The following is a 22,707-nucleotide window of genomic DNA, read 5'->3' as shown; positions in this document are numbered from 1 at the left end:
CCAAATCTCTATCCACTCTGCCATGCTGCTTTCTCTATGGGGAATGCTTATTTATAAGGGAATATCAGATTCCTGTAAAAGTCCTGGTTTGAACTTGGCCCTTTAGGAATCTTACAATGATTTCTTTTTTTTTTTTTAAGCCTATTGTAAATCAGGGCAGCATAAATGAACAAATGGGTTCCTCTTTGTCATTCAGATGATTCAACCAACCAGTCAACCATGCTTATTTAATGTTAATGTTGGTATTTGTTAAGCGCTTACTATGTGCTGAGCACTGTTCTAAGCGCTGGGGTAGACATAGGGGAATCAGGTTGTCCCACGTGGGGCTCACAGTCTTAATCCCCATTTTACAGATGAGGAAACTGAGGCACAGAGAAGTTAAGTGACTTGCCCACAGTCACACAGCCGACAAGTGGCAGAGCTGGGATTCGAACTCATGAGCCCTGACTCCAAAGCCCGTGCTCTTTCCACTGAGCCATGCTGCTTATTTAGGGAAGCAGAATGGCATAATGGATAAAGCATGGGCCTGGGAGTCAGGAGGTCATGGTTTCTATTCCCTGCTCCACTTGTCTGCTGTGTGGGCTTAGGCAAGTCACTTCACTTCTCTGTGCCTCAGTTTCCTTATCCATAAAATGGGAATTGAGACTGTGAGTCCCATGTGAGACAGGGACCCTGTCCCTCTCTTGTATCCACCCCAGAGCTTAGTGCAGTGATTGGCACATAGTGAATGCTTAATAAATACCTCTATTATTATTATTGAGCATTTACTGTGTGCAGAGCACTGTACTAACTGGGAGATTACATTGGGAGATTATACTATAATAGAGTTGGTAGATACATTCCCTGCCCATAACAAACTTACAGTCTGAAGGGGAAGACAGAAATTAATACAAATAAATAAATTACTTGTAAGTGCTGAGGATTGATTCTCTGAGAGGATTTGAAAAGTTGAAATATAAAGCTCTTGTGGTCTTAATTTTTTTGTAAGACTTCATCTAGAGCACTTCATAAGCTTCTTATCCTCATTTCAAAGTTTTATTTGCACTGTTTCTATATTTTCTGAATTGAATTGCAGACACTTTTTACTGAGGGAAGCTAGAGAGCTTGATTTCACTTTTTATTTCTATCCAAATCTCATTCTGGGGAATGGTGCTGAAGAGCTGATGCAGCTGTGTTTTAGTGTCTCCAGCCAACTCCACTCAACCCAAAAAAGTAAAATGTTGAATGAATTTAGGATCTACTTTTGTCTGAATTATCTGGACTGATACTCTAAATCACAGGGTTCATTACACAGCCTTTACCTTATACTTAACTATGGAATCCTGACCTGCCTGACAGTGTTAAATGTAATAAAAAAATAAAATGGATCTAAAGCAGGCAATATTTTATGCAAAACATTTTTAGAAAGCAGGATTAATGAGCTGTCTTTCCTGTTTCCATTTGGAGGTTGATTAAAGTAATTTGTGAAATAATTTATCTGCCAAACTCTACTGAGATATGCCTTTGTTAACTGCTTGCCATCCAGATAACACTTTTGAAATCAACCTGACAAAGAACTCTAGTGGTCTGGGGTTCAGTTTTCTGCAGATGGGAAGAGAGAGCTCGGATCACCTCAGAAGTGACATTGTGAGAATTAAGAAGCTGTTTCCTGGGCACCCAGCGGAGGAGAATGGAGAAATGGAAGTTGGTGATATTATCCTAGCAGTGAATGGAAAGATGACAGACGGTCTCTCATACCAGGTACTTGTAACCCACTGAATGATAGTCCTACTTATCTGAACTAAAAAACTGGGTTTCATTAGATTCTAGCAATCCATCAGTAGCTTTTATCAAGTGCATACTGTGTGCAGGGAATTGTACTAGGTGCCTGGAAGAGTACAATAGAGTTAATAAACACAATCCCTCCTCTCAAAGAGGTAGAATTTAGCTACCTAAAGAATAGATAGCTTGAATTTTTGAGTAATTAGTTTCCTAGCTTGAAGCTTCTTTGTTGAAATAGGATGCTCCTGGATAGGATCTGGCCATGAGTGAATAGAAATACGAAGTCAAAAACTCTTTCTTGGGTGTTGCTTTATTTCCCTCAGCTTTGACAAAGGAAATATTACCATGGAGATTGATTTTCTTCATCAGTTAATTGTATTTTATTCATCTTAAACTGAGTCAACTGCCTGATTCTGGGAAATACTAGTAAATACAAATTGTAAAGTAAGGTATCTTTTCATATTTGTTGTGCTGTCAATCAGTCAAGCAAAAGTATTTATCAAGGGCTTACTGTGTCTGGAACCCAATAATATTATAAATAATGATAAATGGTGATATATGATAAATGGCAGTATCAGAGGGCATAAGAGAGGGGATGAGATTTAAAAAAGTTAAAAAATTCTGAATCAGTTGATGGGGGTAATGGGCAAAGGCATCAGAAAGATGGAGAAACATTGTTGCTGGGTGGAGGATAGGGCAGAGTTATAGCCAGTGAGGATGAGTTTGAAATGGCTGAGGGTGGCCTGATCTTTGGATTTCTACCTGAAGTATGCCTCAAGACTCAAGCATGATGGATGAGGAGGTGGTCCAGGAGTGTGGGTTGGTAGTATGAGATTTTTAGGAAAACCTGCTAGCCAGAGTAGGAATTCGCTGGTATGAGGTTCTTAGGATAACCCGTTCACCGGTTAAGGAATTTGCTGGTATGAGGTTCTTAGCACAACCTTCTTTCTGGATAAGGAACTTGCTGGAATGAGATTCTTAGGTTAACTGACTTGCCGGATAAGGAATTTGCGGGTATGAGGTTCTCGGCCTAACCTGCTCTCTGGATAAGGAAGTTAGTGGTATGAGATTCTTAAGATAACCTGCTTGCTGGATAAGAAACTCGCTAGTGTGAGATTCTTGGGATACCCGGCTCACTGAATAAGGACCGGGCAGCAAGGTATAAAGTTAATGATGCATGAGGCAAATGCAGGGAGAACCATCTGGACTCAGCTCGAAAATGTACAGTAGCCACGCTGAGAATCAGTTGACATTGACAATCTAAAGCTGACCCCTTGGCCTTCCCATGCGGACCAAAAATGCTAAGATGATGTCCCAAGAGGCTCACCTGCATGGTCATGCCAACCGTCTGTTAACAGATAAGAACATGTTAAGCCTGTGGTGTTGAAGAATGGAAAGAGCCTGAGCCTGGGAGTCAGAGGACATAGGTTTTAATCCTGGCTCTGCCACATGTCTGCTCTGTGACCGTGGCCAAGTCACTTCACATGTCTGTGTCTCAGTTACCTCATGTAAAATGGTGATCAAGACTGTGAGCCCCATGTGGAGTAAGGACTGCGTCCAACCTGATTATGTTGTAACTACCTCAGCACTTAAAAAAGTGTTTGGCCCACAGTGCTTAACAAATAGTACAGTCATCATCATCATCTTGAACTAGCTGGAGGGAGGAAAGTGCTTGAATTTGCCCCATCCTCTGGGTAACACCCACTTAAACCATAGGTATAATCAGTCCATCGATGGTATTTATTGAGAGCTCACTGAATGAGGAGCTCTGTACTAAGTACTTGGGAAAGTTCAATATAATAGAGTTGGTCAACGTGATCTCTGATTACAAGGAATGCCCTCCCTTTTCATATTTGATGGGCATTACTCTCCCCTTCTTCAAAGCCTTATTAAGGACACATCTCCTCCAAGAGGCCTTCCCTAAGTCCTCATTTCCTTTTCTCCCTCTACTTCTGTATCACCCTGACTTGCCCCCTTTATTCGCTTCCTCTCCCCAAGCCCCATAGCACTTTTTATTTTACTTATTTTATTTATTCATATTAATGTCTGCCTCCTCCTCTAGACTATAAGCTTGTTGTAGACAGAGCATTTGTCTTTTAAATTGTTTTGATCTACTCTCCCAAGCTCTAAGTACTGTGCCTTGTACCCAGTAAGTGGTTGGTAAATAAGAATGATTGATTGAAAAATATGATTGATTGAAGGAGTTTACAGGTTAGAGAACTGCTTGCAAGAGAACCACAAGATCCTCTTTCTGTGGGACCACCTGGAGAGGGTCTGTTGGGGGCGTGAGCTAATTTGATCTACTTCCTGCTCAGAAAAGACCCATGAGGTTGTCTTGATGTCAGGAAACCAAGGGAGGGTCTGTGAACTAACTCGATTGGCTTCCTGCTTGGACCAAAACCTCACAAGTTCTGCTCGGTGTCAGAGAATCCGGGGAGGTTTTGTTGGATATGTGAGCTAACTCGATCAACTCCCTTCTTGAACCAGACCCACGAGGTCCTCTCCATGTTGAGAAACTGGGTGAGGGGATCCTGGGGATCCAGGCTAACGCTATTGGTTCAGAATAGCGCGTTGGGGAAAACGATGAATTATTCGAAGCCCAATAAAACGATGAATTATTCGAAGACCAATAAAATCAGCCACGCTCCCTGTGACAGAACATTGAGACCTACTTATAAAAAGCAACAATTTATTTAACCTGACCGTGATCCTTCTCTCCTCTTAGGAAGTCCTTAACTTGTTGAGAGGGGCACCCCCGGATGTCACACTGCGACTCTGCAGACCACCTAAGGGTGTCCTGCCGGAAGTAGACCAGGGTTTTCTGGTAAGATGTCACACTCTTTCTCTAGTTACTTGCTTTGCGATTTTAAAAATTCCATCTAGTGTATGTACTAAGAAACAGCTCATGTCTTTCTTGAAGTCAGAAAATGGAGGATACTCTTTCCATTTTTTTTTTTTTTTAAAGAGGGATTTCTGAGAAAAGATGCTAGAATGTCACAGGGCTGGGTCAAGCTTGCCACCCCCATTCTCTGAGAATCTAGTCTATAAGCAGGATGGTGGAATGGAAAGAGCATGGGCCTGGGAGTCAGAGGAACTGAATTCTAACCCCAGGTCTGCCACCTACCTGCTGTGTTGACCTTGAACAATTCATTTAATTCTCTGTGCCTCAGTTTCCTTCTCTGTAAATACCTGTTCTCCCTCCTAATTTAGACTGTGAGATTCAGGTGGGCAGGGTTTGTGTCCAACCTGATTATCTTGTATCTAACCCAGTGTTTAGTACAGTGCTTAGCACACAATATGCTCTTAATAATAGCCACTATGCCAGTAACGATGACTATTATTATTATAATGAGGCTATTGGGATCTCGGTGGAAATACAGGAAGCTCAAATCTTACCAGGGTCAGAAATCAAATTAATTATAGTATTTACTAATCACTTACTAGAAGCCCAGGACTATAATAATGACCAGTATCAATTCAAGATATTCAGATCTGTCTCACTTGAGGTACATGATTTGCACACAGTAAATGCTCAGTAAATACCATTGACTGATAAGCGATAGGGAGACCAGTTATCATCATGGTGTGGTGGATAGAGCATAGGCCTGGGAGTCAGAAGGACATGGGTCCTAATTTCCGACTCTGCTACTTTTCTTCTTTGTGATCCTGGGCAGGTCACTTCACTTCTCCAGGCCTCAGTTCCCTCATCTGTAAATTGGGGATTGACACTGTGAGCCCCACATGGGACAGGGACTGTGTCCAGCCCGATTTGCTTATATCCCCCAGAGTTTAGCACAGTGCCTAGCACATAGTAAGTGCTTAATAAATACCACAATTATTATTCTCATTTTACAGATGAGTTAACTGAGGCCCAAAAAGGTTTAGAGACTTGCTCGGGGTCATTCAGCCGTCCAGTGACAGAGCTGGGACTGGCTTTCTTGACCTCTTTGCTCATATGCATCCCACTAGGCCAGACTCCAGCAACTACTCCTCAGTTCAGAAGGGAAGAGTGGGAAGGGACATATAAGAGGGGAAGAAGTCGCTCTGAGTATGTGGGTGCTAATTACTATTTACAGCAGGTCTCTCCGCAGCATCACGGCTGCTGCCACTTTCCAACCGAGCACTAGAAACAACGGAAAGCACCAGACCTGAGAGCAGGATATGACTTTCTTTTCTCAATGGTACTTGTTAAGCAATTACTATGTGCCAAACACTGTTCTGAGCTCTGGTGTAGATACAAGTTAATCAGGTTGGACACGGTACCTGTCCCAAACGGCTCTCACAGTCAAAGTAGGATGGAGTAGGCTTTAATCTTCATTTAACAGGTGAGATTCCTAAGGCACAGAGCAGTGAAGTGACTTGCCCAAGGTCATACAGCAAATAAGTGGCTGAGTCAGGACTAGAACCCAGTTCCTCTGACTCCCAGGCCCTTGCCTTTTCCACTAAGCCTCGCTGCTTCTCTATCATTCTATCACAAGCCAAGTTCTGTTTGAACTATCCAAGTGATAACTACAGAGCAATCCACCTATGGTCGCTCAATAATTATTAATGCTACTACAAGATCCAGCCCTGATTAAGTTGTGTATGTTTTTTTTTCTTGCTGCATCTTGTTCTTCCAGCTTTGGGTTATCTTTTCCAGTTTTGAATTCTTAAGAATTGCGTTCGTCCATTTTTTCATCAGGATCTGAAGAATCATTTATAGAAGGAGACAAGTAGGAAAAAGGAGAGTGAGAAGCAAGGAGGTTATTGTCATTGAAACAGAGGTGGAGAGAGAATTATGGAGGTGGATGGAACAGTTTGCTGAAGAAATGATCGAGTCAGAAAAGAAATCTAGGGTTCCCTTTTTAAGGAATGGAAGAGAGATTCTCTTTTAATGAGCCACAGAAGATGCTGGGAGAAGATTGAGTTTAGAAGGGAAAGTGGGGGCTTGGGTTTGCATCGTTGGCAAGTCATTCAGGAAGCAGAGTGATGGATGAATGTATGGGAGAAATCAAAGACTAGAGAAGTAAAGAAGGAGGAGAGGAGTTGAAGAGTGAAATTAGATGAAATGAAAAAGAAGGGGAAGAAACTCTCAGTAGAGCTCTAAAATGTATGGCAATCAACCAGTGGTATTTATTGAGTGTTTATCATATGCAAAGCATTGTACTACTACTATTAATGATAATAATAATAATAATTTTGGTATTTAAATGCTTACTATGCAACAGGCACCATACTAAAAGCAAGGGTAGATGTAAGATAATCAGGTTGGGTACAGTACCGGTCCCACATGGGGCTCAAGGTCTTAATCCCCATTTTACAGATAAAGTAACTGAGGAACAGAGAAGTGACTTACCCAAGTTCACACATAGCAGACAAGTGGCAGAGATGGAAGTTAGAACCCAGGTCCTTTTGATCCCAGGCCGTGCTCTATCCATTAGGCCACACTGTACTAAGCCCTTAGAAGAATAAAATACAATAGAGTGGCTTGACACTATCCCCATCTTACAGTCTAGTTAATCTAGTGGGAGAGCCAGACATTAAAATAAATTACATAATGGAAGTAGCAGAGATATGTACATATGTGATACGGCACTATTTCTCTCAGAATCACAAACACCTGGAGAGTTTCCAATATCCTTCCAATCTCGGCTACAGAAGGGAGAGTCAAGCAGAGGCATTCCCATTCCTAGCTTAGGCAATGGCTTGCGAGTGGCCAACAGTCTGCTACAAGACAAAAATCACCTGTTCCGTGCATCAGAGGCATGGGAGAGAGTCAAGGGTGGAGACTCAAGTTGATTCCACTGAAAGAAACAATGGAAAACCACTTCCATGGTTTTACCAAGAAAACTCTAAGGATACACTACCAGAACAATTGCAGATGGAGGTGGGGCATTCTGTGACAGATGTGTCTATGGAGTCGCTATGGGTCGGAGACGATTTGACACCATAGACAAGATATGGCACTGGGTTGTACTGTTTAAAAGGTATAGACGCATCTGTGTAGGCAACACAGAAGGGAAGACAAATAGGAAGTGAAATGAGTGGTTAGTCAGGGAAAGCATCTTGGAGGAGATAGAGTAGAAATTTGAAGGTGGGGAGGGTGGTGGTTTGCTGGCTATCAAGGGAGAGGGAATTGCAGGCCAGAAGGAGGGCATGAGCAAGGGGTTGGCAGTAAGGCAGATGAAATAGAGGTACAGTGACTAGGTTGGCATTAGAGGAGGAAACACCAGTCTGGGTTCGAGAGGAAGATTAGCAAAGTAAGGTGAGAAGGAGGAGCAGACTGTGTGCATTAAATTGCAGTGTACTGAAGGTTTGAGCCTAAAACTCCCTAGAAGAGTTTGGAACTATGGAGAGATGAAGCATGACAGGTCAAAGTCACAAGAGTGGGTGTGTTAGATGCAGGCACAGTAAGGAGAGTGTTGGAGGAGGACAGAAAACTTGGCCAAGGAAAATTGGTGAACTCAATTGGAATAAAATCCCTTTTTCATTTTAAAGACTCCAAAGCCTTCATCAGATAAGGAGTTCATAAAAGCAGACAGCACTTCCCCAGACTCTGGACGCAGTTTGGACCAAGATAACAGTGAGAGGAACAGTTTCTCTCCAGACTTGGAGGAAAACTTGGATACTTCAACAGCATCTTTCCATGAGACCAATATTCTGAAAGGAGAGGTTCAAGAACCAGATGAAGAGAGACCTCTGAGTAGTCATTTGCTTCATCCTGAGGCCATCCACGATGAGCATTTTTGGAGATCTGATAAAAAAACAGAGTTGCTCACTTCCCTGGAAGAGGACATGAGACAAAACTGCTACTCAGTATGTGATAGCCAGGATTCTGGAAGGTAAGAGTTTCCTGTTCAGCAGTGATGATGCATGTAGGAGAAACTATATGGCTGGAAATCATGTTTTTCAAATCACGATTTTGAGTTTCATAATTACCAACTGGCATTTACCATCTCTTGATGACTGTAACACACCTATATTTGCTACTGTTCCTTACTAGAAGTAATAATAATAATAATGATGGTACTTTGTTAAGCGTTTACTATGTAACAAGCACTGTTCTAAGCCTTGGAGTAGATACAAGCAAATCAGGTTGAACACAGTCTCTGTCCCACTTGGGGCTCACAGTCTTTATTTCCATTTTATAGATGAGGTAACTGAGACAGAGAAGTGAAGTGCCTTGCCCAGTTAGACTGCAATATTAGACTTGTGAAATTATGAAATGGCTGTAGGATTCTTAATCCAGTGAGATTGGGTTCAGAAGAGGGCTTCTTAAGGGTCCCATCTGCATTTCCTTCAGAGTTCTATCACATCTGTCTTTAGTCTTCATAAAATCTCTGACTGTTGCTGTGGTGAGCCCACAACAAGCTGCCTTGCTAGTGACTTTTTGTGATCCCGTGAACAACAACAAGGAAGAGACTGGCGAAGGCAGTGAGGGGCTCTACCTAAGACAGGTGATTGCCGGCCTGTGGGGGTGGAGCATGGAGGAATACGTGGCCTTCTCTCCCTGCTCTACCCGATAACGGGCCTGGACTACTCAGTGACTGCCACGTAGAGCCACGGCTGTGACGCCTAAGGCAGATAAAAGGCGCTGGTTTTGAACTGAGAGGAAGCACAGAGAGGGAAGCACTTGGAGTAGAAGCCCTCAGAAGAGCAACAGAAGCAGCAGGAGAATAGTACTCGAAGGCAGCAGAACCTGGAAGCAGAAAGAAGAAGCATCGACAGAACGGGCTCCCTTGACCAACAGACCGGTATTGGTGGTCCCTTGGTGGAGTGGATGGAGCAAGTGAGTGTGTGTATGTGTCACTCCCTTGCATGTTGGTAAAACTAAGTAAAAAACTTTCCACAGTAACCTTGGTGGTCGGTGGTGTGGTTTGACTCTACTACATGTCACCGAAGCAGCGTGGCTCAGTGGAAAGAGCACGGGCTTTGGAGTCAGGGCTCATGAGTTCGAATCCCAGCTCTGCCACTTGGCTGTGTGACTGTGGGCAAGTCACTTAACTTCTCTGTGCCTCAGTTCCCTCATCTGTAAAATGGGGATTAAGACTGTGAGCCCCACGTGGGACAACCTGATTCCTCTATGTCTACCCCAGCGCTTAGAACAGTGCTTGGCACATAGTAAGCGCTTAACAAATACAAAATACCAACATGTCACCGAGGTTCTTCAGAGGAAAGACTTGGTTGTTATGAGCCGGGGAAGGGGGCTCACAACAGTTGCCACGGATTAAATTGCTTTTGCCCTCAGGCACAAAACGTGGGCAGCCCTCCCCTAATAGATAGCTTCTAGTTCTCGACCCCTTCCCCAGATACATCTCAAAACACTAACTAATGAATTCCAAGCAACAGATCATTGCAGTGACAATATGGAAAAAATTCTACATATCCAACTCCCCAGTTGCCACATAGAGACACTATGGGAAGGATGGTGTGGGTCATTATGGATCCTTGAATAATAACACTAATGAAAATAATAATAATTATGGTACTTGTTAAGTGTTTTCTATGTGCCAAGCTCTGTTCTGAACACTGGGGTAGATACAAGTTAATCAGGTGGGACATATTCTCTGTCCCACATGGGGCTCATATCCTTAATCCTCATTTTAAAGATGAGGTAACTGAGGCTCAGAGAAGTTATGAGGTCACACAGCAGACTGGTGGCAGAATCAGGATTAGAACCCAAGTCTTCCTGACTCCCAGCCCTGTGCTCTATCCACTAAGTCATGCTGCTTCTCATTGACTCCTTTGACTTCTAAATGGGCAGATTAATCCAACAGTGATACTCATTGAGCGTTTACTGTATGCAAAACACTGTACTAAGCATCTGGAAGAGTACAGTACAACAGAGTTGTTAGACACTTTCCCTGCCCACAAAGAACCTACAATTAAGAGGGGCTGACAGTTGCTAATATAAATAAATGAATTATGGATATGTACATTATAGATATTGGGAAGCAGTGTGGCTCCATGGAAAAAGCACTTGCCTGGGAGTCAGAGGACCTGGGTCCTAATCTCAGCTCCACAACATGTCTGCTGTGTGACCTTGGGCATGTCACTTAACTTCTCTGTGCCTCATTTTCCTCACCTGTACAATGGGGTGTCAATACCTGTTCTCCCCTCTACATACACTGGGAGCCCAATGTGGGATAAGGACTGTGTCTGACTTGATTAACTTGTATCTACCCCAGCACCAATAACAGTGCTTACCACAAGGAAAGCACTTAGCAAATACCATAATTTTAGTAATAATTGTTATTATATAAGTTCTCATTGTGGGCAGGGAATCTGTCTGTTATTTCATTATATGGCACTCTCCCAAGCACTGAGGACAGTGCTCTGCACACAGTAAGCACTCAATAAATATGAATGATTCTGTGGGGCTGGGCCTGGGGTGAATACCAAGAGTCCACTAGTGCATAGTTCATAGACTAGTGTATAGACATAGAATGAAATCACCTTTCAGGATTCACTTTGACATTCAAGAGATTCATCCAAAGCTTCCCTATCTTTGCTAAAAGGTCTGAGGGAGCATAAATACCATCACAGAAAAGGATACAAAGAAACACTATCCCTCAGTTGATTTCATGAAAGATACACTATTTGATTCTTGGTTTTCTTTGCAGCCCTGTTGTGGTTGAATTACAACATCACTGGACACACTTCTCTGGGTTCCTTTTTCCCTTTGCTACCAAGAAAAGGATTATAATATTATAAAGAAGGAAAGAAAGGAAACTTAGAGAGAATTCATTCATTCAATAGTATTTATTGAGCGCTTACTGAGTGCAGAGCACTGTAGTAAGTGCTTGGAATGTACAATACAGCAATAAAGAGAGACAATCCCTACCCACAATGGGCTTACACACTGGGGGTTGGGGAGACAGACATCAAAACAAATAAATGAGCATCAGTATAAATAAATAGAATTATGGATATATACATAAGTGCTGTGGGATGGAAGAGCATAGGGAGCGAGTCGAGGTGACACGGAAGGGAGGGGGAGCTGAGGAAAAGTGGGGCTTAGTCTGGGAAGGCCTCTTGGAGGAGATGTGCCTTCATTAAGGCTTTGAACATGAGGAGAGTAATTGGTGAATTTGAGGGGGGAGGGTGTTCCAGGCCAGAGGTAGGACGTGAGTCAGGGGTCAGCAGTGAGACAGGTGAGATGGAGGCATAGTGAGGAGGTTAGCACCAAAGGAGCAGAGTGTGAGGGCTGGGATGTAGAAGGAGAGAAGGGAGGTGAGGTAAGAAGGGGCAAGGTGATGTTGAGCTCAAGTAGGTGACTCAATTGGTAGAGTTTGCATAGTAGGTAGGAGGAAAATCAGGAAGGAAGTGTTTCATAAAAGAATACCATAATTCTAACAATCAGTGTGTACAATTGATTGATTTGGACTCAGTTTCCATATAATTCACTCATTCATTTCATTCAATAATTCAATCGTATTTATTGAGCGCTTACTGTGTGCAGAGCACTGTACTAAGCACTTGGAATGTACAATTTTGCAACAGATAGAGACAATCTCTGCCCAACAACATGCTTACAGTCTAAAAGGGGGAGACAGGCAACAAAACAAAACAAGTAGTCAGGCATTAATACCATCAAAATAGGTAAATAGAATCATATATATATGCACCTTGTTATTAAAATAGAGAAATAATATATACAAATATACCCAAATGCTGTGGGGAGGGGAAGAGGTTAGAGCAGAGGGAGGGAGTAGAGGCAATAGGGAGGACAGGAGGGGCAGAGGGAAAGGGAGGGCTCAGTCTGGGAAGGCCTCCTGGAGGAGTTGAGCTCTCAGGGCTTTGAAAAGGGGAAGAGAGTTTGGTGGATATGAGGAGGGAGGGCATTCCAGGGCAGTGGTAGGATGTAGGCCAGTGGTCAACAGCAGGACAAGCGAGAAAGAGGCACAGTGAGGACGTTAGCAGTAGAGGAGTGGAGTGTATGGGGTAAGCTGGGGAAGGAGAGAAGGGAGGTTAGGTAGGAGGAGGCAAGGTAATGGAGAGCTTTGAAGCAAGAGTGAGAAGCGGCGTGGCTCAGTGGAAAGAGCACGGGCTTTGGAGTCAGAGGTCATGGGTTCGAATCCCGGCTCGGCCACTTGTCAGCTCTGTGACTTTGGGCAAGTCACTTAACTTCTCGGTGCCTCAGTTACCTCATCTGTAAAATGGGGATTAAGACTGTGAGCCCCACGTGGGACAACCTGATTCCCCTGTGTCTACCCCTGCGCTTAGAACAGTGCTTGGCACATAGTAAGCGCTTAACAAATACCAACATTATTATTATTATTATAGGAGTTTTTTGTTTCATGCGAAGGTTGATAGACTGGAGGTTTTTGAGGAGGGGAGTGACATGCCCAGAGCGTTTCTGTAGAAAGATGATCTGGGCAGCAGTGTGAAGTATAGACTGAAGTGGGGAGAGACAGGAGGATAGGAGATCAGAAAGGAGGCTGATGCCATAATCCAGTAGGGACATTATGAAAAACTGTACCAGCCAGGTAGCAGTTTGGGTGGATAGGAAAGGGTGGGTCTTGGCGATGCTGTGAAGGTGAGATTAGCGGGTTTTGGTGACGGATTGGATGTGTGGGGTAAATGAGAGAGCAGAATCAAGGATGACACCAAGTTTGCAGGCTTGCGAGATGGAAAGGATGGTAGTTCCATCCACAGTGATGGGAAAGTTAGGGAGAAGGCAGGGTTTGGGAAGATAAGGAGCTCAGTCTTAGACATGTTGAGTTTTAGGTGGCAGGCAGACATCCAGGTGGAGATGTCCTGAAGGCAGGAGGAGATATGAGCCTGGAGGGAGGAGGAGAGAACAGGGGAGGAGATGTAGATTTGGGTGACATCTGCATAGAGATGATAGTTGAAGCCATGGGAGTGAATGAGATCACTAAGGGAGTGAGTATAGATGGAAAAAAAAAGGGGGCCAAGAACTGATCCTTGAGGAACCCCTACAGTTAGGGGATGGGAGGGGAAGGAGGAGCCTGTGAAGGAGACCGGGAATGAATGGCCAGAGAGATGAGGAGAACCAGGAGAGGACAGAGTCTGTGAAGCCAAGGTGAGATAATGTGTGGAGGAGAAGGGGATGGTCGACAGTGTCAAAGGCAGCTGAGAGGTCGAGGAGGATTAGGATAGAGTAGGAACCATTGGATATGGCAAGAAGGGGGTCATGGGTGACCTTTGAGAGAGCAGTCTCGGGGGAGTGGAGGAGACAGAAGCCAGATTGGAGGGGGTCAAGGAGAGAGAGTTGAGGAATTCAAGGCAGCGATCATTCTAGGAGTTTGGATAGGAAGGGTAGGAGGGAGATAGGATGGTAACTGGAAGGGGCAGTGGGGTCGAGAGAGAGGTTTTTTAAGGATGGGGAAAACATGGGCATGCTTGAAGACAGAGGGGAAGAAGCCATTGGAGAGTGTGGTTGAAAATGGAAGTTAAGGAGGGGAGGAGAAAAGGGGAGATAGTTTTTATAAAATTAGTGGGAATGGCGTCCTAAGCACAGGTGGAGGGGGTGGCACTTGCAAGGAGAGAGATCTCCTTTGAAGATACTGCTGGGATGGATGGGAAAGTAGCTCAGATCTGATGGTGTTAAAAGTAATGGGTAGTTGATCCACATTCACACACATGGTTATTGACCAACTGACATAGAATTGATGGGTATCCAATTCTATCCAGAGAAGCAGTGTGGCTTAGTGGAAAGAGCATGAGCCTGGGAGTTAGAGGACCTGGATTCTAATCCCACTTCTAGCACCACTTGCCTGGTGTGTGCCTTTGGGCAAGTCACTTAACTCCTCTGTGCCTCAGTTACCTCATCTGCAAAACGGAGATTCAATATTTAGGGATCTTAGATCTGTAAAATGGGGATTAAGTATGTTAGCCCCTTGTGGGGCATGGACTGTGTTAAACCTGATTAGCTTGTTTCATTCATTCATTCATTGAATTATATTTACTGAGCACCTACTGTGTGCAGACCACTGTACCTAGAGCTTGGGAGAGTATGACACAACAATAAACAGACACATTTCTTGCCCACAGTGAGTTTACAGTCTAGTATCTATTCCAGCATTTAGTACAGTACCTGACTTATAGTAAGTGCTTAACAAATACCATTAAAAAATTGCTGGAGGTGGAAAAAAAAAAAGCTTATCTATTTCTCTCCCCACAACATCATGCCACAGCAGAAGAAAAAAAAAAGAGCTGAGGCTATGAGGGTGTGTGTGGGGGAATTTATATACATCAAAAACATAACTTTGAATAATATGAAATATTTCTCACAGTCTACCAATGAAAGATCTGGCCTAAGAGACACTGTGAGTTGGAAATGGCCATAGATTGAATTCATAGGTCAAGGCGATGTCATTTTGGCAATTCAGTTTTCACTCTTTGTAAGGCCAACCTATCACATGGATGTTTGGAAGCAAAGAAGCGGTGCGGGTCTTGTAGTTATCAAAAAATGGGAGGTTTAACATTGCAAATCTGTGTTAGAGATAATAGAATCCGTTGCCAGCCCACCTAAGGTGTTCACAAGGAAAGAGACCGTAGATGTCTGTACACTTTAGAATCATACTGAGGTTTTTCTTTTGCAGCTCTGAATTTGACAGGAATGATTATGAGGAATTTGACACAAGTTGCCAGCCTGTAATTCCTTCCCTCGACCCTGCTGGTGAGGAGAACTCTACAGTAGCCACCCCACTCTTTTACGGAAAACGTTATGTCTCGTCTTCAAAGACCATTCATCTTCCAACGTTTGGTATGCCTGACCCTTTATCAGAGTCCCTGCTTAGTGAGGACTCTTGTAACAGTGAGAGCGAATGGGAAGAAAGAGAGGAGGCTGCAGATAAGGTAGGTCAGAGCTTCATAATAGTAATGATAATAATTGTGGTATTTGTTAGGCGCTTACTATGTGTCAGGCACTGTACTAAGCCGTGGGGTGGATACAAGCAAATCGGGGTGGACACAGTCCCTATCTCAACATGGGGCTCACAGTCTTAATCTCCATTTTACAGATGAGGCAACTGAGGCAGAGAAAGGTTAAAGCTGCGGAGCTCAGAACATGATTTACAAACTATAATAGCAGAAGAAATATAGTTAAAAATGTAACTCCATTCTTCCATTTTTTAGGACTCCTTTATTCCAGTAAATTGTTATACCAGTAGTGGTTTTTATTGAGCACCTACTTGGCACAACACACAATATATCATACTAGGTACATGAAGCAGAAACAAGAGATATGGTCCCCACCCACAATGAGTTTACACTCACATAGTGTAAATGAGCTTATTCTCCCAGTAGCTGTGGCACTGGTTAAGCTCTTACTCTTCCCCAGAATCTGCTTCAGAGGACAACACCATCCCCAAATCTCTTCTGGGAAAATCCCGCAATGGGAATTCTAACTAAGAAAACACCCCTGCACCTGTATCAGGAAAGACTCATCATCAATCAATCAGTGGTATTTTTTGAGCACTTACTGTACAGAGCCTGCACTAAGTACTCGCAGGGAATGTGTCTGTCTGTTGTACTCTCCCAAGCAATTAGTATAATAATAATAATATTATAGTGATCTGTACACAGTGAGTGTTCAATAAATACAATTGATTGAAGGAACTTGGGAGAGTACAATACAATGGAGTTCGTAGATGTATTCCCTGCCCACAATTAGCTGACAGTCTAGAGAACTCACCCTGAGATACTGCCTGCAAGAGTAAGTTTTCCTATTAAATCCTCTCTTCCTTTCTGACCCTCTACTGAATTTCAACTGGATATACAGACCCACACCTACATGCAGTCAGTCATACACTCCAAACTCATTTTAAAAATATTTTTTTCATTTTCAAGTAGGTCAACCGTGTCCCTTTACACTCACTAGTCATGTTGCTTTTCAAGGGCAGAGACTGTGTTCTAGTCTTAGGGAATGTTGCTAACAGCAGTGGTCTGCACACAGCAGACTAAATAAATGTTATTGATGCTACCAGACCAGTCACTAAACCCGCTGCTTTCCCTTCCTTCAAGACATGATGCTGATTTCATCTCCTTACAAAGCCCCATCATCTTATTAGAGCTCCACGGATCAATCAGTAAATTAATCATATTTATTGAACACTTTTAAATGATTTTTTATGGTGTCTGTTAAACACCTACTATGTGCCAGGCACTGTACTAAGTACCGGGTACATTCAAGCTAATAATAATAATAGCTCAGGTATTTGTTAAGAGCTTACTATGTGCCAGATACTGTACTAAGCTCAAGGGTAGATACATGTTTACCAGATTGGACACAGTTCCTGTCCCACATGGGGGTCACGGTCTAAATCCCCATTTTACAGATGAAGTAACTGAGGTATGGAGAAGTGAAACGACTTGCCTAAGGTCACACAGCTGACAGGTGGCAGAGCTGGGATTAGAATACACAGCTTTCGAATTCTCAGGGCCAGGCTCTTTCCACTACTCCATCCTGGTTGGACACCATCCATGCCTCATATGAAGCTCACAGTCTTAAGCACCCACCTTACCAATGAGGAAATTGAGGTGCAGAAACTTTAAGTGACCTGCCTAAGGTCACTCAGCAGGTAGATGGTGAAGCACTTACTAGGTGCAGAGCACTGCATTAAGTGATTGGTAGAATACAGCATATCAGAGTTGGAAGAATCATTGCCTGCCCACAAGGCTCTTGCAGTCTAGAGGGGGCTCTCATCTGGGTTTGTGGATAGCCTAGTGGATAGAACATGGACCTGGGAGTCAGAAGGTCATGAGTTCTAATCCCAGCTCCAAAACGTATCTGCTGTGTGACTTTAGGTGAGTCATTTCACTTCTCTGTGCTTCAGTTACCTTCGGAATTATTCAATCGAATTTATTGAGCTCTTACTATGTGCAGAACAGTGTAAAATCGGGATGAGACTGGGATGCCCCACGTGAGAAAGGGACTGAGTCCAACCTGACGATCTTGTATCTGCCCCAATGCTTAGAACAGTGCCTGGCACATAGAAAGGGCTTAAGTACCATAATCATTATTATTCTTCCCCTCTCTCATCCCTCTCCCCTTCCCCTGCCCCCAGACTGTGAGCTCACTGTATGCAGGGATTGTCACTCTTTATTGTTGTGTTGTACTTTCCCAAGCACTTAGATGAGTGCTCTGCACACAGTAAGCGCCTAATAAATATAATTGAATGTATGAATTAATGAATGAATGGATGAATGCGATTCAATCCACAGGGCCACAACATATCCCATGCCACCTAGGCAGGTCCAGACGGTAACTTCTCCCTTTTATATACTCATCATCTTTCCTGCACTGCCATCTTTCCTGGTTCCTCTATGTGCTTCATCTCCCCATCACAGGCTAACATACCAGGTCACCAAATGGGGATCTTGCTGCCTCTTTTGGTCTTGTGGCCCGATTTTGCCATTCATTCATTCAATAGTATTTATTGAGCGCTTACTATGTGCAGAGCACTGTACTAAGTGCTTGGAATGTGAAATTTGGCAACAGATAGAGACAATCCCTGCCCATTGATGGGCTTACAGTCTAATCGGGGGAGACAACAAAACCATCTAGCCGGGAGGGAGACAGACATCAGTACAAATAAATAAAATTACAGATATATACATAAGTGCTGTGGGCCTGGAAGGAGAGGGAAGAACAAAGGCTGAATAATGCACTCTCCCCTTGGCTAGTTTCCTTCCAGTTGCCTCATAAAACTTTACTTTTGAGTTTCAGCTCTTCCCTGCTACTTCAACCTCTACCCTGGTTGTTCCTTTACCGGCCAGTTTATTAAATCTTATCTTAGTGACTTAGCTATTCCCCAGGACCATTCTGTCCGAGAAACAGTGATTGCTGTCTTTGGTATCATCAATCGCATCTGCCATGAAAGCTCTGTCCTAACTACTAGAGAGAAGGCATTCGTTCTGTCATATTTACTGAGTGCTTACTGTGTGCAGAGCATACATATTCTCTACCAACACAAAGGCATGGAAACTGGTTAAGTAGCACAACATGAGCTCATTTTTTAAGGGGGAGGATGAATATGTAGAGGGGTCAGAAGGTAAAATAATTTGTACTTAGAAACTTCAAGATCAACTAAAATCTATCATTTCTCAGAAACAGAACAGCATGGCTTAGAGGAAAGAGTGTGGGTCTGGGAGGCAAGAGACTTGGGTTCTAATTCCAGCTGAGCCAATGGCCAGCTCTGTGACTTTAGGCAAGTCACTTAGCCACTCTGTGCTTCAGTCACTCCCACTCCCTTCTGCATGGCCCTGACTTGCTCCCTTTATTCATCCCCCCCTCCCAGGCCCACAGAACCTATAGACATACCTGTCATTTATTTCTTTATATTAATGTCATCTCCTTTTCTCTAGACAGTAAGTTCATCGTGGGCAAGGAGTCTGTCTGTTTATTGTTGTACTGTACTCTACTCTCCCAAGCACTTAGTACAATGCTTTGCACACAGTAAGCGCTCAATAAACATGACTGAATGAATAAATGGTACCTAGTAAATGTTTTACAAATAAAACAATTAATATTAAAAGTGATTAACAAGTGTTTTTCTAAGATATTGTTCTGTTTTCCATAATTCATTCAATTGAAACAGTTTCCTGATTTATAATATAAGCTCATTTTGGCCAGGAAATGTGTCTGCTCATTCTGTTGTATTCTCCCAAGTGCTTAATACAGTGCTCTGCACATGAATAGATTTTCTTTTCTAAAATAGGAGGCAAAAGGTAAAGGGTGATGGCGGATAGCAGGCTTAAAATGCACATGGTGCTTCCATTTATAGGGAACCTGGACCACTTTGGCAAGATCTGAAACGATTAATTATGGCACCACAAAGGCACTGAGCAAACTGCACAACTGTTTGGACAGAGAGGACACTCTGCAGGAGTCTGCTGCTGTGGATGGAGATCTCAAAGACTATGACAAACACATTGAGGTAAAGCAAATTCATAGTTTACAATATTGGAGCATATAAGAGATAAATCATTATTTGTCTTTCATTGTATTTTGATTTGAATACATGTATGTACCCATAGATGTATATACACAAACACATTAATGTGCATGTGCATTCTATACACACAAGATATCAGGTATCCAAATTTTGTTAGAGGGCATCCAAGTTTTACCACGAGAGAGGTTTTTACTTCGGAGAGACTCATTAAAGCCTCATTATTGTGTTCAGCCTAGTTGTCTTCTTGCAAACAGGAGGAACTGACTGATCTTAGGGCCTGACTGATTGACTAAGCCATCCTTCACAAGATTGTGTCACTGTGTGTCTTTGGGGTACATAAATACCATAATTATTAGAACAGATTAGGGGTGGTTGCAGGCAGGGGAGGAGTGGTTAAAAAAATAGTTGTTGTGTACCTTCAAGGGTTCTCCTCTGACAACTAAGATGGCAGTGCTACTTTAGTAGCTTGGGTTGCCAAGAGACTCCTTCAGTTATATTTATTGAGTGCTTACTGTGTGCAGGGCACCATACTAAGCACTTGGGAGACTACAAAATAGCAATAGACGCACTGCCTGCCCACAGTGAGCTTACAGTCTAGAGGGGGAGACACAGACATTAATTAATTAAATAAATGACAGATTTGGACATAAGTGCTGTGGGGCTGGAGGTGGGGGATGAATAAAGAGAGCAAGTCAGGGTGACACAGAAGGGAGTGGAAGAAGAGGAAAGGAGGACTTAGCTAGGGAATGCTGGTGTTCTTCCCTCCGTCAAGGTGGCAGGCGTAATTACCAAAGAAGGGGAGAAGAGAGGAAAGGAGGATCGAGGTGAAGGAACAAAGGTAGCTGGGTCCAAAGCAGAGGCTTGAGGTGATTCTTCATCATCGACATCGACGGCATCCATCTTTACTGCCAGACTCCTTTTAGACCTTCCCAGTGCGTTTTCAGATGTGGTCATTTTCTCCTTCATGCTGTTAACTTGTGTGCTAGAATGGCTTGCTGGTAGGCATGGAAACGGACAAAAAACCAGTGCCTCAAATGCAGCAATGGGTGATGGCTTCAAAGAAACTCAGACATATCCCCAACACCTAAGTAGACAGTCACCCAGAGAGCTGCAGATCAATAAAGACACCTCCTTAAAAGACCCAAGATGCACAGACTCACACTCACTCCAATAGGCAGACACCCACAAGGACAAAAACACAAACTCAGAGACAAAGGCACCATCACAAAGTGAAATAGACGCAAACACTGAGATACCTATACAACCCCTGAAAAAAACAAAAGCAGACAATTTAGACAAATAGAAGCCTGCATAAACACATACACAGAAACAGACACAGAAAAACAGGCACTGAAAGACATTGGTATTAGTAATGGTATATAAATTTATAATAATAATAATAATTATGGTATTTAAGTGCTTACTATGTGCCAGGCACATAGGACTAGAGTAAGAGGCATGGAATTGCCAAGACTCAGAGACATACTGAGAAAGAAACATACTGTTTATTCAAATGGACACAGGGTGCCAACCTACTAACACACAAGGTTACTAACTAAAACAGATACTGAAAGAACTAATGGGGTGACATGAATAAAGACACTGATACACACATAGAGACATGGCTTAGTAGGAAGAGGGATCTGGGAACCAGAAGGCCTGAATTCTAATCTTATCTCTCCCATCGGCTTCCTGTGTGACCTGGGACAAGTCATTTCACTCCCCCAAGCCTCAGTTTCATTGCATAGTGGATAGAACATAGGTCTGGGAATCAGAGGACCTGGGCTTTAATCCTGGCCTCGCCACTTGCCTGCTGTGGGACCTTGGGCCATGAGTTCTTATCCTGGATCTGCCACTTTTCAGTTGTGTGGCCTTGGGCAAGTCACTTCTCTGAACCTCAGTTACCTCATCTGTAAAATGGGGATTAAGAGTGTGAGCCCCATGCAGGATGGGTTTACTTGTATCCACCTCAGCGCTTAGTATGGTGCCTCATACATAGTAAGTGCTTAACAAAAACTACAAGTATTATTATGTTGTGAGCCTATGTGTGACAGGGACTGATTACCTTGTAGCTAGCCCACCAAGTGGGACAGGGATTGTGTGCAATCTGGTTGCCTTATAGCTACCTCAATATTTAACATCTACAGGAGCTTAATAAATACTATCACTCAATTAAAATACAAAGATATATATATGTTCACACACACATACACACCCTTCCCCACCACACACACTGTATTATGCTATTCTAATTTTCCCTAGGCAGGAAGTTCTATTTTCAACACACTAAGTTCGAGGTGACAGTGGGAGATGCAAGTAGAGATGTCCTGGAGTCAGGAGGAAATGAGAGATGGCAGAGGAGAAATGTTGGGGCTGGAGAAGTAGATATGAGAATCATTCACATAGTTGAAGCCTTGAGAGTGAATGAGTTCTCCAAAGGAGTGGGGGTCAATGGAGAATAGAAAGGGACCCAGAACGGAGCCTTGAGAGTTCCCACAGTTACTGGGTGGGAGGGAGAGGAGGAACTTTTGAAAGAGTATGAGAATAAACAGTCACAGAGCTAGAGAACCTGGCTCCTTTCTTCTGTCTCCCCAGAACGCTCAATAAATATGATTGAATTGAATGAAATGAATAAACTGACAAAAGCAGGACCCTATCTCATTCTTCTTTTGTAATTCCCTTCAGTACATCCTGTTGATGATGATATTTGCATCTGTCTCTGCCTTTGCATCTGTCTCTGCCTCTTGATGCTGGATGCTTGAAGATATCTCCTTGTTTCTTCTTACTAGCTTAATTCATTCAATCAATCGCAGTATTGAGAGCTGACTGTGTGCAAAGCATTGTACTAAGTGCTTGGGAGAGTACACTATAACAATAGACAGACACATTCCCTGCCCACAATGAGCTTCCAGACTAGAGGTTATAGACTAAACAGGCTAGAGATTGGCTAACTTTCCCTGCAACTGTGTACAGTAATCCTCACCCATAAACAGTCTTCTCAGTGAATCCTGCTGATTGATAGGCACTCGTGTTCTGAAATAAT

The 22,707-nt window shown here is 43.2% G+C and overlaps 1 protein-coding gene across 6 annotated transcripts in view; it reads left to right on the top strand.

Moving 5' to 3' along the window:
- The window catches only part of FRMPD2 (FERM and PDZ domain containing 2), a 217,878-nt gene that overhangs the window by 113,577 nt on the left and 81,594 nt on the right, over window positions 1-22,707 (top strand). For all 6 annotated transcript variants that reach the window (XM_039911616.1, XM_039911615.1, XM_039911613.1 and 3 more), the window contains 5 exons: window positions 1,526-1,740; window positions 4,487-4,585; window positions 8,239-8,582; window positions 15,309-15,564; window positions 19,494-19,646. In XM_039911616.1, the coding sequence (XP_039767550.1) occupies window positions 1,526-1,740; window positions 4,487-4,585; window positions 8,239-8,582; window positions 15,309-15,564; window positions 19,494-19,646 (1,067 nt within the window). The remainder of the gene's footprint in view (window positions 1-1,525; window positions 1,741-4,486; window positions 4,586-8,238; window positions 8,583-15,308; window positions 15,565-19,493; window positions 19,647-22,707) is intronic.

This window comes from Ornithorhynchus anatinus, chromosome 3 (genome assembly GCF_004115215.2).
Source record: "Ornithorhynchus anatinus isolate Pmale09 chromosome 3, mOrnAna1.pri.v4, whole genome shotgun sequence".
NCBI lineage: Eukaryota > Metazoa > Chordata > Mammalia > Monotremata > Ornithorhynchidae > Ornithorhynchus > Ornithorhynchus anatinus.
The sequence above is the reverse complement of the archived record's forward strand: the minus strand, read 5'-3'. Positions and strand labels throughout refer to the sequence as shown.